Here is an 18149-nt window from a genome sequence, read left to right as displayed (position 1 = left end):
AAGGTGAGTGATTTCCCAGCCTCCTATGATCTATTGACTAATTGAATGTAATTAATCAAATTCCTCTATTTATTTGACTGTTACCTTAGCTAAGTCAATGACAAATAAAAGTCTTCCAGATTGTTACACGTATCAAGCTTAAAAAATAAAATTCAAGGCATTAATGTTTACCTACAAAACCACCACTAGCTCTGCACCCCTTTACCTAAATTCATTACTTCAGAGTTGTGTGCCCTCAAGAAGCTTGCATTCTCCAAGTGAACGACGCATTATTGTACCATCTCAAAGAGGCACAAAATTACTTTCACTGACTTTTTCATTAACTGTTCCCTCCTGGTGGAATGACCTGCCCAACTCAGTCCTTAGCCATCTGTTCCATCTTTTTTTGACCCTCTAAAGCCCCTTTCACACTGCACGCTGGACCCGGCAAATTGCCGGAACATTGCCGGGTCGCCTTCTGTGTGAAAGCAAACATGTCCCGGGATTGATTCCGGGACTGATCCTGGGTCGAGGACCTAGTAACATTGCCGGGTTCAGTCCCGGAACGAGTGCTGTGTGAACAAAAGCCAGATCTAATGCCATGAATGAACAGATATTATCTTTAAACAAAACAAGAAAAATGTACTTATCCTGTTCAAAATGTTCACCCCCAACTCTTAATGTATTGTTTGCTTCTGGACCATCAGTGTACAATGTTTCCACCTTATATAATAGTTGTGTATGAGTTCTTAATTTTTCCTCAGAGTGAAAAGATAGATCTGAAAATTATTAGTCATTGTCGGATGGAGCCAAATATTCAGAAGATGTTGGAAAACCAAAGAATTTGCAGGACTTGAAGGATTTTTCTGAATTTTAGTTTAATGATTTACTTGAAGTGTCTGTGTTTGCAAATATTGCAAATATTTTTCTCCATCTAAATGATGTTGCAGTCCTCTTGAGTTTGTTTATTAATATTTGCAGTCCTGTTAAATGTTTGCAGTCTTGCATTTGCTGAAAAATAAAAATTGAGTTTTGCTGTTGCCTTGCTGTGTTTGTGGCTTCGTTTACAGTTATTATAAGTGCATATGATACATTTTTGTATAGAAGGCCCATAGGATTTAAAACATATTAAGTATACAGTAATTTATGCATGTTAACTGAGACACGGGTGTCAGATTACAGAGATTTAACTGCCTGGATTTTGCGGGGACTATTGTCATGCACAGGGATGTACGTGGATTTACCAGTGAGTGAGTAAACATTTCCGCACACAGAACAGTCCGTTTCTGACAGTGTCCAGAAATCAGAAACGCCAGAGCACATAGACAGAAACTGACAGAAACTATCCATTCATGTGTTTATATGCTGACGTCAACAGTCCGGAAACACACCTTTTCATGCAGTGAATGTAAATGTAAGCTTTCAGACAAGTTTTTGCATTCATGTTGGTTTTAAATGGTTTTATTTCACTTTTTAATAAGTTTACATTTATGTGAACATAAATAGCTTAAGCATCAAGTAAAAAGTAAATAATACTTGATTAATTATTACTCAAAGAAAAAATATTATAATAAATAAGTAGTTTAAATAAAAGTTAATTATAAATGCTAAACTGTGTTTAAAAGGAGATCTGGGTGGTCATGCAGAACTTCCCAACTTCAAAAGACAATCTCATTTAGTCATGCTGACTAAATTAGGTAAATTCCCTGTCAGCCTTTACCCAGAGGAACAGGATCAAAGCCTGTGCATTTTGAAAAATCAAATTATGACGCTTTAATACAGCGATCAGTGTTGGCTTATGCTCGGTTACGATAAGCTTACTGGTCAATATGAACGATGCATTCTGCAGGCAGCAGACTTTCAACTTCAAAGACATCAAATCTCCAATTTAACCAGAGGCAAGTGCCTTTAAAGCCAAAGCTAGATCAATACCGACACAAATAATAACACACATATCAGTGTTTGCGAGCAGCACAAATGTACAAAAATACAAACCACCAACCTCCTGATAAAGCCTGACTACGGATTTGGTGGAAAATTAGGCCATACAAAGTTAAGCAAGTGAGATGTTTCAGTGCAAACTAGCTGGCACATTTAAATGGGTCAGGAAAGCGACATACACTCAAATAAATTTATCAGAGACAACATTAATAAGCTAATTTTAGTATTTAAATAATTTGCATTTGTTGTGAATGCTCGGTTGCACTTTCAGACGTGGATTTGGATCGTAATTGGTGCTGTCATCACAGTTGCTCATGCATTATGGCCTAGTCTCTTAGAGGGAAGCTTGGTGTTAGAAAAACAGGATTTGTTTTGCTTCACTTTCAAAATATGTATCAAAATTTGTCCATTTTTGTAAACGCCATGTCTTTTGCGAAGCTCTTGCATGATTTTTTTCCGAACGAGACAAAAAAGGTCTTTGCTTTTGGCAGAGATTCAACTATATATAGAGATGAGCAGATAGATAGATTACAAAAATAGACAGTGATCTTGGCCCGCTGCATACTATTAGCATAATACGTTAACAATGCATATCATTAACTAAAAACAAGACTATAATCTGGACTGTAGTGTACAAAGAGACTCTTGGGTTCAGTTGTCCACATAAATACTGCTTTCTGCAGGATATACGCTGAAACTTTTGTCACTAGGGTGAAATTTTGTATAATTCTGCATAACTTGCATACTACCTGCACTCTTTTTTCCCTGCTTTCAATATGAGCCATCATCTGAAAGGCTTTCATTTCACATCTCTCTGTAAAATACAAGATTAAAAGGAGATTTGCTAATTATGGAATAAGTACTTGGATTATTACACAACAGAAGCCAGAATTAGGTTTGTCATTGAAAGAACGGTGAGTTAGCCAATACATTCACTGGCATTCATTAAAAGACTTCGTCAGATAAAATAGTCTTGTGCCACAGAGCAAATCAGCTTTATCCTCCATCAAGCAGCACTAACCCGCAGATAAGACGGAGGGAGAGATGGACGTTAGTGTTGCCTAGCACGAAAAGGGAAGCAGATGAGTGTAGGGATTGTCTTGGAAGAGCAGAATTGGCTTGTTATCACCCACTTTTGCCGCGCTTCTCAAAATATTGCACACACAGGAACAAATTGAATTTCCGTCCATCTCTTTTCGAGTCCAATGTAGTGTGTTTTCCTCAACGCCTTTAACAAAGTTGGCTGTGTGTTTACAGGCCCTAACTCTATTATCTGGGTCTTTGAGGAGATAGCCCACATGCGGCTGGCTCATCATGCTTCAGCTTGGTAAACATCTGTGTGAGCTGGCAAGGACAGATTTGGGGGTTGTGATCACTAAACTGCTGCAAGCTCCACAGATGATGCTCGTGCCATCTGCAGTGGCTTTAAGATGTCATCTCTGAGTACCTGACAAATGGCGCATTAAAAATAAGCGTGAGACCAGGTAATTGTAGAGGTAGTTTTGCATGGTAGTAGAGAACACCATAACACCTCTATTAGAGATTTGATGCATTCAAAAGCTTGTTGAAAGGCTGGACTATTTCTAACATGACACATTGCCTTGATATAAAAAATGCAGCATGGTAATTAAATTGTCGCTGTAAAATACATGAATAAATAAATGAAAAATTTGAAATAAATCACTAAAAATTAAAATGAGTGAATTTAGTCATAACAACATTATAATATACAGTACGAAAACTGCATATTAACAAATGATCCTCGGACATGTCAACCCAAGTAATCAAAGAAAAAAAAACTCAACAGTAAAGCAGTAAAGCAGTAAACAATGACAAATGGATATAGAAAGAATCAGGATGAACAAAAAATTATTTATATTATGGTAAATAACTAAAAAATGGCTGAAATAAAATTTGTATTCTATTTTATCTAAATTAATTAGAAATCAAAATTAAAAACTAAAATCAGTTTTTTATATATTACAAGTAAATTTTTTATACATCACAACATTATAATGCACAGTATGAAAAATGGATATTAATTTTGAGATTACATTTAACAGTCATATTAAATTAACTTTCAATAAGCGATAGACAATTGCAAACATAATCTAAATGTGAAAATAGGGGAAATGAGCATGCACAATTAAATACTGGAAGATAAAAAAAGTCTAATATCGACCACTAACTGATATGTTACCGATATACTGTACATTTAAAAATCTGCATATTTAATTTGATTTAAACAAGGAAACAAACAAACATTCTTTCAGATTTTGTGTCAGTTTAGACTGAGGATAATTATGATTACATATGCCATGTTCTTTACCTATGAGCTCTGGGCATAATGTAGAGGTGCACGATAAATATCGGCCGATAATTAATGTGCATCAGTTAACAACGGCTCTGTGTAGTAACAGCTGCTCTATGTGAAATCACACACCTTATGGAATTTACAGCTGATAAGATAACCGGCTTAACTGAGAGATGCACAATAATTATCAGCCGATATTTATCGTGCACCCCTAGTATAATGTGCTACATGACATGACAAACATTTCACACACACACGTATGCATACACAGTTACTTAAAAGGTTTAAAATAACCTAGAGACTGAGTACTCTTGTATCCAGGCAACAGGAGAGCAGAGGTAGTTGTTGTATTTGTTTGTGGATGAAACACTCAGTGACCTTGTGTTCCTAGTTCAGCACTGGCACGCATCTGCATGATAAGTGAAACAATAATGTGTGTTTCTTGATTCAGGTTTTAATTTCCCTTAACTTTGTATAATCAAGAGTGGGGTGTAGACAAATGCAATACTTTGTAACATGGTGGGGAATTCACAATGAACTGTGCCTGTTGACAGCGCTGTTATTTGTTATTTGCACATGCTCTCTGTGTTGTTTAAGCACCGATTCACTAAAGGAATAATGCAAATCAGGTATCAGCAAAAATGCTGCCACAAAATCTGTATATCATTGTGCAGTATCTCTCCACCACTGCAGTCCTGACTGATTTCAACACCTGAATCAGCTCTTTAAAATGCTCGACTATACCATGCATCTGGATATATGGTTATCAACATCTTCTCCATTATTTAATGAGTAAATCCTGCTATAATCAGTCGTAAATCTACACAGATGTGATGTTTTATTAACAAATTTCAGGAGGAGCACGCGTAGATAATCAAGCCCTCTCCTCGGACAGCATGACAAATACACATACTATTCTTCTCGCTTTATTATCTGCAAGGTGAACTTGTGAAACCTCTTTTAAATGAAGTTCTGTTTACCAACTGCTTTCCGTGAGTGTGTGAAGTTTATTTCACCAGACAAACAGAGCTGTTTAGTTTGTAGTCTTAAAACTGGGAAGAGAATTAGCATTTTCTTGCCACGGTTTCCCTTGGGAACTTCATTTAGGTTTTTAGATTAGTGGTTTTACATTAAGAGGGAAATAAGTGTAGCTAATATACAGTAAAATGACTGTATGTGTAGCTAATGCTGCCACACAAAATCATGCTGGAGGAGATGACAGACAAAAGCAGGACACTGTACCTGCACCCAAAAAAGGTCACCCGATGTGGATGTTTTCTGGATTCTATAAAAAAGATGAAGTCTTCGACAACGCAGTCTGCAAGAAGTGCCGATCAACAGTATGCTCTTTTTGTAAGCCTTTTTCCACTTATGGTTATGAACTCTCTCTCTCTCTCTGTCTCCATACACTTCAATTTTGAGTGCGATTCATGATTGACTCTCAAAATTTCTACAGATATTGCAATAATATTGTTATCATTAATTATTTTGTCCATGATAATCATGTAGGAAATATCTAGTGCCACGGGAGCCCTAATTGGAAACTGTCGAAACCCATACTTCTACCACAAAGATTTGACTTTACATGCTTAATGAATTGATAACTGATGTAGTTTTAATAAAGAGGCTTCAGAATTCACAATTGTGGTCCGACCATGAGTAATTTATGTTGTATAACAAAACATTAAAGTCACTTCAAGTAACCTGAACCACAGACCTTATTTTACTCACAAATCGAAGACTGCTTTCCTAAAACCCCTTCAGGAAATTCCCAAGGGAAGCCATGGTGAATTAGTCTTACGGATTGGTCTACAAATTGATTTCATGACTGAACAGTTCTACAGCGCTGAGTTTTATGAATAGGTTTCAATCAATAATTCGCTTAATTTACATAGAAATGAGGCATGTTTGTACTGAAAATAATGACAATGACTTTATTTAAGTATGGCTCAACACTTAAAAGTCCTGGTTAAAATGGACTATTGGTGGTTAACAAATTAGAACAGTTTTTGTGCAGAAAATACTGTGCACAACATTGGCACAATTGCCTTGATCTGTTCTGGTCATGTGATCCGTAAATTATTGCAATAGTGATTTGGAGTTATTCTCTAGTGACACTCTGATAATGTTGGATATGGTTAATATGATGGAAAGCCACACACATGTCTACACTTACATAGTACAGCCAGTGCTCATCCATACTCAAATCACAAATGAAGATCTTTCAGTGAACTTCAAACAGATTTTCAGAACAATCCTGTGGAATCAAGGAGCCATCAGTAAAATTACTACACCCGAGGCATTGGAAATGTCAAAGTATAACCCTATTATAAGCCAAGCAGCTCAATAGGATTACATCAAATCATCACGTTTTTCCGACTTTCCCAGCAATATCTTTTAAAGCTCCTAAATCACAGTTCACTAAATTAGCTGCAGTTCATCTTCATGGCATCCCGAGTAACCTTACAGAGTATTACAACATTTTATCACAACTGCAGCTCCAGTGGCAATGCAGATGCAGGAAAAAAACTAAGAATGACATATTCAACTCACCCTGAAAAAATCATAGTAGAACTACTCATAAATGTAGTTTCCATCATTGCACTTTTGAAACTGCACGTTAGTAGGATAAAAAGCCAACCTGAGTCGGAGCTGTACATGTAGACGAACTTGGTCCACTTGTAGTGCTCGACAAGGGCGATCAGAGCATCCTGGAGCTCAGGTCTCAGCTGGATCACAAACTGGTTGTTGGTATTGATGGGGAAGCTGGGCGTGACGAAGCACACATGTAGAGCGCCACAGAATGACATCAGCATGTTCATGGTCTTCCTGTCATAAAGGCCGATGATGGCGTAGACTCCTTTGGAGAACTGGGAACAAACTGGGAAGAGTACAGAAGCAGACATTTAAAACTAACGTAAAGGACATTCGATTTGCATTATTAAATACAATTTGCAAATGAAGTAATTAAATAAATATATATATTTTTTTTCTTATATCTTATGGGAGGGGTTTTCAAACTGGGGTCCATGGAAAATAGAACAAAACAAAAAAGATTTTTCAAACAGTATTTAGAAGCTTAATGTGGTAACTTAGGATATTTATCTAACTTAAAAAAAAAAATTGAACAACATTTGTTGTAATAAACAATATGAAATATATTTAAATTGAAATGAAAACTTTTACATTTATAAAAATACAAAAAAAGATACTTAAATATTTTGAAGATCATATTTTAATTACGTGCTCTAGATGTACAGTAACAACATAAAATCTAATTATTTAAATACTATTATTACACATTATTAATCTTTATACTTTAATTTTTATTGTAAGTTTTAAATAATAATAATAATAATAATAATAATAAAAGATTTATAGGAATGTCCTTCACAAAAAGGATGGTCAAATTTAGGGTGCTTAGCATCAGAATGGCTGAAAACCCCCGACAAAAAAGGGAAATGGATCTTGTTTTAAGGATTTTTAGTAATTTTCATTGGAAACAAAACAAAAATACTGACAAACACAAAAATAAATCATTATCAATATAAAACGTGAAACATTACCACCAACTTTCAATCAAGACACAGGTATTACAGAAGCAAGCAAGTGCTGGGTAGTAAATAGGTTATCTAAAATTCTGTCATGATCACCCACAAAGCACTTCCTTCTGAAAAACAAGACCTCAAAACGTCTTGCCCTGCATTCTTCTTTGTAATTACAGTGACAGTGAAACCTCCACCCACCAATCATCTCTGCTCCCGCCCCCTCACAGCCGGCCACACACCATGTGCTTAAGATGCACATGGCAGTTGATTTTTATTACACTACTCTACACGGGGGCCTGTTTCATGTATTTGCGAGTTCTTTGTTGCAGACAGTGTCAAAACTGGGTCTTCTCAGAAAAGTTTCAAAACACCCTAAAAAACAGTGAAATGAGTTTCCTACATTTTCACCTGAACTCCATACTGTTTCCTACTTCATTCCCTTTACTTATATTCTGTAATTATATTAATGCCCCTCTGGGACATTTTCCTGCTCCACTGTCTTTTTTAAACCCTATACCACATTGCATACATTAATAGTAATGCAGAGGTTTTTAGATAAAATTATAGCATTTGTAATAAAACACCATAAGAGAGCCTCATTTACCATAATTTCAAAGTGTTTCCGTGTTAACACCTTCCATTCATTCTAGCTAAGCTTAATTCCAGGGGAGATTCATACTATTTGTATTCAGAGATGTTGGTTCCCTGGGGCTTTGAGCATGTGAACGCGGGATGTGCCACAGTTGTGACATACTCCACAGCTCCAAATCTTCCCTTCAGGAGAGCAAACTTTCAAACCAGCCTCAGAAAACAACACTGATAGCAGATAGCTTTCTCTGCTTCTCATCTACTACAGTCGGTACTATTTAAGCCTCATTCCCCCATAATAATCACCCTCATTGTCCCCTCCACAGCACTGATAATGAGGATTGCCAAATACACTGTCATGCATAGATATTTATCTTTTAATACAGGCGATAAAGAGTCGATGTAAGGCTACACAAAGTATTAATCTCAATCATTTGGAAAGATAACGCAAGATCTTCTTTATCAGCGTTCTTCATGCCTACCACAGATAAAAGACGGTGGGAAACGAAAAGGAATCACTCAATCATTTTTATGCAGTGCTGGTTGGAAGGAATATCAGGGTTTGTGTGTATGAATGTACAGTTGGGTTGGGGAGGAGAAAACAAGTTTCCTGCCTGTGGTGATCTCTACGATTGCTGAAAGATATTTGTGACAGGTGGATCCAGTGTGAGTTATTTCATCTGATCTTCAGTCGCTGCAGTGAAGATGAGAAGAGCTCCACAGCATCAGTCTGTTCCAGCAGCATCTGCTCTGCTTGCCTTTGGTTTTTAAGCAGCTGAGGTAAAAAGTGTGTTTGAACTGATGTGCAGTCCTGTGACATGGCTGAGAAACCAAAATGGTGACAGGAGGCATTTATTCCAGCCATGGTCAATCAGAGATGTGGATTCTTACTGGTAATGTTTTGATTGTGGTGCTTTATAGCTTTATGTAAGGATCGTTTACCCAAATATTAACATTTGTCAACAGTTATTCAACCTCATGTCATTCTCAACCTTTAATTCTTGTATGAAACCCAAAACAGAGCATTTAGGCAGAACATCAAACATTGACCTTCTGTTTTCTTTAGAAAACAAGTGCATGGTTATATTTTACTGACATGTTCTTAAAAGGGAAAAAGGACCATACAGTATACAGTGAGAATAGAAAATAATCACCCCCACCCCCCGTTAAAATAATCACATTTTGTTGCCTTGCAGCCTGAAATGAAGATGGATACAGTTTTTGTTTTATTCAGCTGTTTTTGCTCATTCACAGTGCAACTTATAACATCCAAAGGAAAGATATAACACCAACACATCAGGGGAAAAAAAGTTGGAATAACCCCCTCCAAAAATTGACTTGTAAACTCAATCAGGTGTAGCTTGCTCAGCATGAAAAGAGCTTTCCTGGAGCATTTCGATCCTTGGTAGTGCAACTGAAGCAAACAATCAGTATGGGTGGCAAGGCACTGTCAAAAGATTCCTGGGATAAAGTTGTAAACAGGCACAAGTCAGGAGATGGATTAAAAAAATTGAAAGGTTTAAATCAATGCCTAGAAGCACAGTGAAGTCTATAATCAGGGCTCAAATTGAGGGGGGATGCCAGAGGATGGAAAAATGGTTGAAATGGCAAAAATAGTAAAATGACAAAAAGCAAGCCCCTGGGTAAAACCACCATCCCATTGGGATTAATAATGTGTATTATAACATATCATGCAAATTAAATGTTAAAATTCTGTACTTATAATGATTCACAAATTAAACAGTGGTGATTGGCCAATCAGAACTCGGTACTGTAACAAGCTGCTCACAAGCGGAAGCAAGTTTTCATCATTATATTTCAAGCAAAATGGTTCATGCACAACTTTTGAAGTTCTTTAAAAGAAGACAACAGAAAAGATATGATTTTTTCCTTGATTACAATTTAAAGACATTCCCCGACATTATGTTATTGTACTGTATGTGTGACTTTGAGGGATTGAATCACCAACTTTGCAAAAAACAAACAAAACACGTCTGGAGAGTCCAAACGCATCCACTGCACGATGAAGCCTGTTAGAATTTAGTAAGAATGCCCTTATAATAAAAAAAAATACCCATCTATGAGTTTTTACATTTTTATAATGATTGGACAAGCAAGTACTTTTCTGAATATCAACACATGTGTATGAGCACAGAGCAGTGCATAGCAACACTGTGTTTCATTCCTTGAATGAATCTGTTTTGAATGAATCAAGTGAGCCAGTGATTCAAGATGGACTCACGTGTTTCTCTTCTAATTGAATCAGCTGTTTTGAACAAATCATTTGTTTAAAATGATTCAGTAAATTGTTTATAAAAACATGGACTTGCTACTATGTTCCACCTACTGGCCCTTTTATTGTCATCATCCATACAGGCCTAAACCAGACAAGGTGCACTACCAGCAGAAAAACACATTTAGCAAAATATTGACCAAAATTCCCGCATTTGAGTCACCAGAAAGCAAAAACTTATAAATGATAGTTCATTAAGGTTAATTTTTCATTAAACCTTTTTAAAAATAACACAAATTTTTTAATCATTATGTGAAATTTGCTACAGGAACGGCTGTAGAAACAAAGAGTGGTCATTGTGTGCATGTGACAACAATATCATTAATTCTCCACAAATGTGGCTCAAATGGTAGGGTTGCAAGAAAAAAGACACTCATCAAGAAAGGCCACACGCAGTCAAGATTCTGAGACAAATAAGAATGTAATTATTTGGCCTCAACTACAAACGATTTGTCTGTTCTTGAGGAAGATCTGCTGCCGTCTAACAGAAAGTTGTCAGTGGGAAGAAGGTTCAACTTCCAACATCACAATGACCCAAAGCACACAGCAAAACTGAGCACACAACGGTTGAAAGAGAAAAAGATGAGTGTCCTTGCATAGCCTAGTCAAAGACCAGAGTTAAACACCACTGAAAATCTGTGGCATGACTTGAAGACTGCCGTCCACAAAAGGTCAGCATCAAATTTAACTGAACTTGAGCTTGAATTTAAATATTGCAAAGTCTAGACGTGCAAAGTTAGTAGAGACATATCCCAACAGACTAAAGGCTGTAATTGAAGCAAAAGGTGCTTCAACAAATACTGACACAATGGGTGATCCTTTTTCTAACTCAATGATTTGTGTGTTCTTTTCTTTTTTTTTCTTTTTCTTACATTTTTTTCCTGGTGTTATATCTTTCACTTGGATGTTTGTAAATACAGCTGGATAAAACAAAAACGTTGTTCATCTTCATTAGAAGCTGCAAAGCAACAAAATTATTTCATTATAATATTGTCATTACTTCAAAGGGGGGTGATTTTTCCGCCACCCCCCTCATGGTGCGTGTTGACTGGCGAAGAGCAATTGAGCATTTGCATTTCATTCTTATGGGACTTGAGCTTCATGCTTGTGTGGAAAAAGTATAGATAACAGCCAAAAGTTCAGAGATGTTCAGCAGGTATGACATCTGTCTTGAGTTTTTAAAAGTGCTTGCATTTCTGTTGAATTAAGGGTTTAACACTGGACACAATAAATTTGTTAATTATTGCAGATTAGGGATGTTTTTAATTGGCTGTCCTTGTTTAAATATTAAATAAAATGACACTGTATCTTTACTTTGGGCATTTAGAAACAAAGTTTGAATCTTTCCAACATAATTGCAAGTATCTATGAAAATCTTATTGCCCATGCGCTGAAAAAAAAAGCATAGATTAAACAGTCTCACTACAGACACACCATAAAGAATAAGCACTGTAATGTTTTAAGTGTCAATGAGTGGAGTTCTGCCAATATTTGCCATAATAATGTGCAACCGAATGCAGCACGAGAACAGAATACAGCAATCAAGACAGAAGAAAATTCAGACCTTATTGTCACTGTTCTAGTTTCTGTTGTTTTTCATTGTTTGGTGTTTACCCACATTCGTGTTGTTTTGGCATGATGGTATAGCTTTTTGATAAAGCTATAAATAGTTTTCCAAATTGCATTCATAAAATAAAGTGTGTTATGAAAAACTATCTTAAAATTCCTAGATCATATCAGAGATTACAGCCAAGTGGCTCTTTTTGTCACCTAACAGAATCAGATTCTGTCCCTGGTGTCCTCTAAGCAGCTTGTAGCCTCAGTCTTTGCAAGGTGATATATCTGAAAAGGTACATTTTTAAAAACTGTATCACTCCAGGCCGGTGAAGGTCGAGGAGCATATCCTGAAATCACCACAGCTAACCTCAGCCCGTTCTTGAGTTCTTGCTAATGGCTTTGCAGATGAAGCTAACATAGCTGCATGAGCTATCCTTGGCAATCGTCTTCGGATATTCAGGCTAGCTATCACATCAAGGCACTCACTGTCTTTAAAGTCTTCCATCACTTGTATACATAGTTTTAAATTTAGGCAACCACACAGGTAAAAGCTTTTCAGCTGTCTATGTGAGTTCCAAGGGGAAGACACACAAAACAGTGTTTGTTCCTGAACTCGCTCTGACATGAGCTTCAATGGGTCTTTGGAGCCCACCTGATTGACATGCTGTGGACATTTGGCCCGACTGCATGTCAACCTAATGAAAGGACTGATACGTGCTGAAAGGAGGACCACAGGGCCGAATAGTACTAATGCCAAGAACAGACTGTCATAAAGGCTTGTAATATGGCAAAAGCAGAAAAAGATTCTTAAAATAATTAAAGCTACAGTTGGTAACTTTTGACGCTCTAGCGGTTAATAAACAGAACTGCTTGCGTCTTGCGGAAGAACATCGTAGCCGGAACTACTTCTCTCTGTTTATGTCTATGAAGAATCACAAAGGTACTGGGTTACTCCGCCGCGGTACCCCCGAAACAATCTAAAATAGTCCGAATATAAACACTTATTATAGGTGCACCCTAGTGATTCAGGACAAGCTAAAAACACGGTTTGGAAAATGGATTCATGGTGTACTCGCTTATTATATACTTTTTTTCTACATTTTGAACACAAACAAATTTACGGACCGCAGCTCTGATTGGTTGTTTCTTACCGGGAGCGCATGACTTTCTACAAATGGCAATAGGACCACTGGGAGGAGCCAGAGGAGCTTGATTTTTTCACAGATTATCTGTCTCATATTCTACTGTCAGGACATAATGACAGGTTTAACAAATATGTAAAAAAAAAATATATTTTTACAAAAGTTACCTACTGCAGCTTTAATGTATTGAAGAAAATGAATCAGGTTTAAAATGATGTGATGATGGGGTTTGATTCAGCTAGAAAGCCATGAAGAGAAACACTCATCGCCATCCTGACAGACACTCACTGGCTTTTTCAACTGTCACTGGGAGGTCGACTAGTGATCATGTAGATCACTATTCATCAGTGCAACTGACAACTTTAACTTCAACATTAAATCAAAGATGCATGGAATTCTTCAGGATTAATATGGTATAACCATTTTAATGTGGGCTGCTGATATTGCATATGAAAACATCTAAGGGCCAATTCTGATAAACTGCTTACAGTCAAATACTGTGATGCATTTCAAATGAAGGCTGAAATGTAGCATTCATTCAGCACTGCTTGAAGAGGGATAGTTGAAAATGACCTTTTTTTCATCATTTACTCACCCTCATCCTCAAACCCGTGTTTTTCTTCTTTCTTCATCAGCACTTTCATTATTCAACTTCCCTTTCCTAAAGAAATTATCCCTATAAAGAGGACCGTATTCTACGATCTGTCCATTGCAGTTTAATCTTAACACTGCATTTATCTCGATATAACACTGTACAGTGCCTTGCCATGTCAGTTAAAGCCTACAATTATCAGTGCTTTTTAAACTCTCCTTCTCACAATTTTCCTTCTCACAAGAACAGCTGTCCTACTCAAACCAAAATTTTGACAGTTTCCAGCTTCCCTCAAAAGTGTATTGTTCACTATAACTCCCTTTGTGGCTCTGCCTCCACATGCATACATCAAAACCCCTGAAAATAATCACTTTGGCTATGATGCAATGAATAATAGATTAAATGAATCTATTTGAGTCATGCTAAACGGTTACTGTAGCTCTTCAGAGTAAAGGCAACTTCAGCAACCCGTTCAGGCACATATCTAAGAAAATCTGTACTGCTATGTGTGCCATTTCTGCCATGCATGTCATCTATTTTACTAAGTATTATAAATATGATAACATAATGATTTGCAGAAATGGGAACACATCTAAATTTCTTATTCTGAAGATATTAAGCCTTTACATGTGTTATACAAAGAAATACTTAGTTCATGAATAAAACATGCAAAGGCTGTATTTTTTCTTTGCTTTGTATCTGACATTATAAAAAGTGAGAACTGCTATAACATATGAAGTGAAAATGTAAACATACATCTCTGCTGATCAGGTTTGCAGCATTAAATGCAGGAACATATGTTCAGAAACTCATGAGACCACATTGCATTTGTAGTATAGACATTACTCTGTCCTGATTTAATCCCAGAGAACTAGGACCACCTATACTTTTGTCAATCAACTATTGCACTAAAACAGTGATTGTCACCCCATGTTCCTGGAAATGGCTGTGGGTGTAAAATAGAGGAGGCTACAGGAACAGGATTGAGAGCCAATGCATTAAAACAAGAGTTAGTTTGAGGCACTTTAAAGGAAACCCCTTTGAAATCCAATCACAAGTTGGATGCTAATTCCATGCTAATACCAAGTGTAAGTGTAAACAATTTTCAGTCTCAGCTGACCACTTATGATCAGGTCATTCAAGACGGATATACCTGGTTTAAAAAAAGTTAAGACAGCATTATTGTGGAAATAATCACATTATTAACATGCTGTTTTTGAAGCATTTTAATTTCAATGGCATTTTTTTTTTTCAAAGGGAAAGTAAAAAATAAAATAATAATAGCTGAAAATATACTCACCCTCACACCATACAGGATGTAGAAGAGTTTGTTTCTTCATTGTAGACCAATTGGGTGCATTTTGCTTTCATCACTTGCTCACCAATGGATCCTCTGCAGTAAAGAATGAGAGCTCAAAAACAGCTGATAAAAACAACACAATAATCCACAAGTAATCCACATAACTCCAGTCTATCAAATATCATCTTGTGAAGTGAAAATCTGCGTGTTTGTTAGAAAAGAATTTATCATTAAGGCAATATACCGATCAATAGCCCTTAACAACACTTTCTTCAGTTAAAAAAGATCCATCCCGTTGTTTTCTCGCTACAAAATTTAGAACTGTTTTTGCTTGTAAATGGTGCTTGATCTGTTCATATTTCTCTCCCGAATCAGACAAGATGACGTTTCACTGGAGAAAGCAATATTATTGATAAAGCACTCATATTTTAGCCAGAAGCAATGTTTTGAAGTTTAAAAAAGTCTTAATGATGAAATGTGTTTGTTGTTGTTTTTTCGTTTTTTTTTACACAGCTTGTTGCTTCACAAGACATTAAACCATGGATTACTTGTGGACTATTGTGATGTTTTTATTAAACTGTTTGGACTTGGCACCCTACACTGCAGAGGATCCATTAGTGAGCAAGTGAAAATTTCTTCCAATCTGTTTCAATGAAGATACAAGGGTGAGTAAATTCTGTCAATTATTTGCCAATTAATAGACAGTGAAGAAAACAGACCCAAATGGGCTTGAAATTATTACAGCGAGTTGGTCATTTTTGCTCATAACAAACAAAAGCACATTTAAAGTTCTCCAGAACATATCAATCAAGTCACAAAAACACTGATTTTCTTTTGTTATGTTTCTTAAAGCCCCATTCATTGTTCTGATTTGTTCTTGCAGCAAACTGAATTTTGTTTCACCTCCTGGCACACCAACTGCTCTAGTGATCTCAGGTTTTGTTCTGGGAACGTTTCTGACACGATTAGAAGATAAGACAGCAGCCATGCACAATCGCCCAGAAGAGAACTCACTGCAGATGTAATTAGCTCAACATAATTACTTTCACACTTCCCTGTGACAAGAACATACGGACTCAGCCCTTACTTTCCTTTGATAACCTCCCTCTAATAAGGCCCTCTCGGGTGTCACCCAATAAAAATCCCCTAAGGAGTCCCCTAAAATGGAAAACATCACTCCAGCCCCAGTTTCTCTGCTCAGCCTCCAGTAAACAGCATACTCTGCTTTGAGGCACTGAAACTTACTTAAAAGGGCACCACTGATGAGAGAGGTTTGTCACAAGCACTCATCTGGGAAAGACTAAAGGACATATGAACTTGTCAGGATGATAAGTCTACTGTGCAAGTGTCAAAATATTCCAAACAATTATCTCAAAAGAAATATCTTCTCTGCGACAGAAGCTGTTTGCATGCTAAACATTATACAGGGTTGCACGTCGCTGGCAGGGTTGAACACAAACATGGAAAGGTTGCCTGTGTCAATCTCAGACATCAAAGGGCAACATTCCTCACTGACAGGCAGCTGAGCTAGGAATGAGCTCTCTATTCGACTCATCTAAAAATGTTCATATTAGCAATGTACAGGAGCTGTTTCATATTGTCTCATGACAGAAAATATGCTGTCAAACCTTACTATATACAGTAAGGTAATATAATTTAGCTTTTTTTTTCTTTCTGCTAAAACATTGCCTAAAGCATCATAGCCACTTCTTTTCTGCAAATTTATGGTACCACAGTTGTTAAATATTTTACAGTGTATTTACAGATTTGACAGCATATTTTCTGTCATGAGACAATATGAAACAGCTCCTGTACATTGCTAATATATATATATATATATATATATATATATATATATATATATATATATATATATTAAATTTTTCATTAAAATTTACAGTTTATTTGTTTAATGAAGAACACTTAAAGACATAAATCAATTTTGTAAACATGTAAAGGGCACGTGGTCGTGAAAGGAGTAAAATTAAACAAACCATTGTGGCAAAGTGAAGCATTTGCAATTGTGAAAACACACCACTGGCTTGTGTCAAATTCAAGCTCAGGTATTCTAGGACATTTTGCCAGCTTTGCAGTTCTACCTGACATTGACGTTATTGACAGTAACCCAGCTGCGTTTAAGAGCAACAGAACATCTGAGGTTCTCCTACTTCACTGGCAAAGGCCTAAATCATCACGTGCAGAGTCGTACAGAAATTCAGCAAAGCAACAAGCGTGATGCAAACAGATCGCGTGCGCACTGCAGAGGTTTTGTTTTTGGGAAGATGACCACGAAGATGTACATTAATATAAACTTACAGGCGTATGTCATGGCAAAGCTGCTCCCCGTGTCCACCATGTCCACTTGGGGTACCAGTTTAGGAACATCATTGTGTTGAGAGAGCGCGAAACGGAACACGTCGTATTCATGGGAGTCGGTTGGAAACAAACCTCCTGTCGAGATTAGAAAAGTCATTCAGAAGCAATAACACCAGAAAGGAAATATTTAAACCCAAATGGCTAACTGTACCTCATCCTGTGCGATGGAAACTTTAAATCACTGTCAGGACACGGTTATGAACCGTAGCCGCCGAGTACTCACCTATGTTGATGTTACTTGGGAAACTTGAACATGAACACAACCCAAGCAAACCGGTGAAGAGTAAGACGAAGCTTTGCCACATATTTCCGTTTGCATTTGAGAAACTGACAAAGAGCCAAATGCCAAACATATATATATACCAAATACTTTGTCCCTTCACTCACACTGAGCCCATAGCGGTAACAGAGCCAGCAGAGCGCAGAGAATCCAATAATCCCAGTCAGTCCTGTTGGTAATAGCGGTGTGTGAATTAGTCTATCTCTGACAACACTACTTACAAATAAACACACTCTCTG

The 18149-nt window shown here is 36.9% G+C and overlaps 1 protein-coding gene across 1 annotated transcript in view; it reads right to left on the bottom strand.

Annotated features, from left to right (window-relative positions):
- LOC113080003 (glutamate receptor 1-like) overlaps positions 1-17935 on the bottom strand; it is a 51275-nt gene extending 33340 nt beyond the window's left edge. The window contains exons 1-3 of the mRNA XM_026252247.1: positions 17854-17935; positions 17571-17705; positions 6876-7115 (exon numbers count right to left, since the gene is read on the bottom strand). Coding sequence (XP_026108032.1) covers positions 6876-7115; positions 17571-17705; positions 17854-17935 — 457 coding nt within the window. The remainder of the gene's footprint in view (positions 1-6875; positions 7116-17570; positions 17706-17853) is intronic.
- Positions 17936-18149: the final 214 nt, after the last annotated feature.

The sequence above is a fragment of the Carassius auratus genome, unplaced genomic scaffold (genome assembly GCF_003368295.1).
Source record: "Carassius auratus strain Wakin unplaced genomic scaffold, ASM336829v1 scaf_tig00030051, whole genome shotgun sequence".
NCBI lineage: Eukaryota > Metazoa > Chordata > Actinopteri > Cypriniformes > Cyprinidae > Carassius > Carassius auratus.
This window is presented reverse-complemented; position numbering and strand designations above follow the sequence as displayed.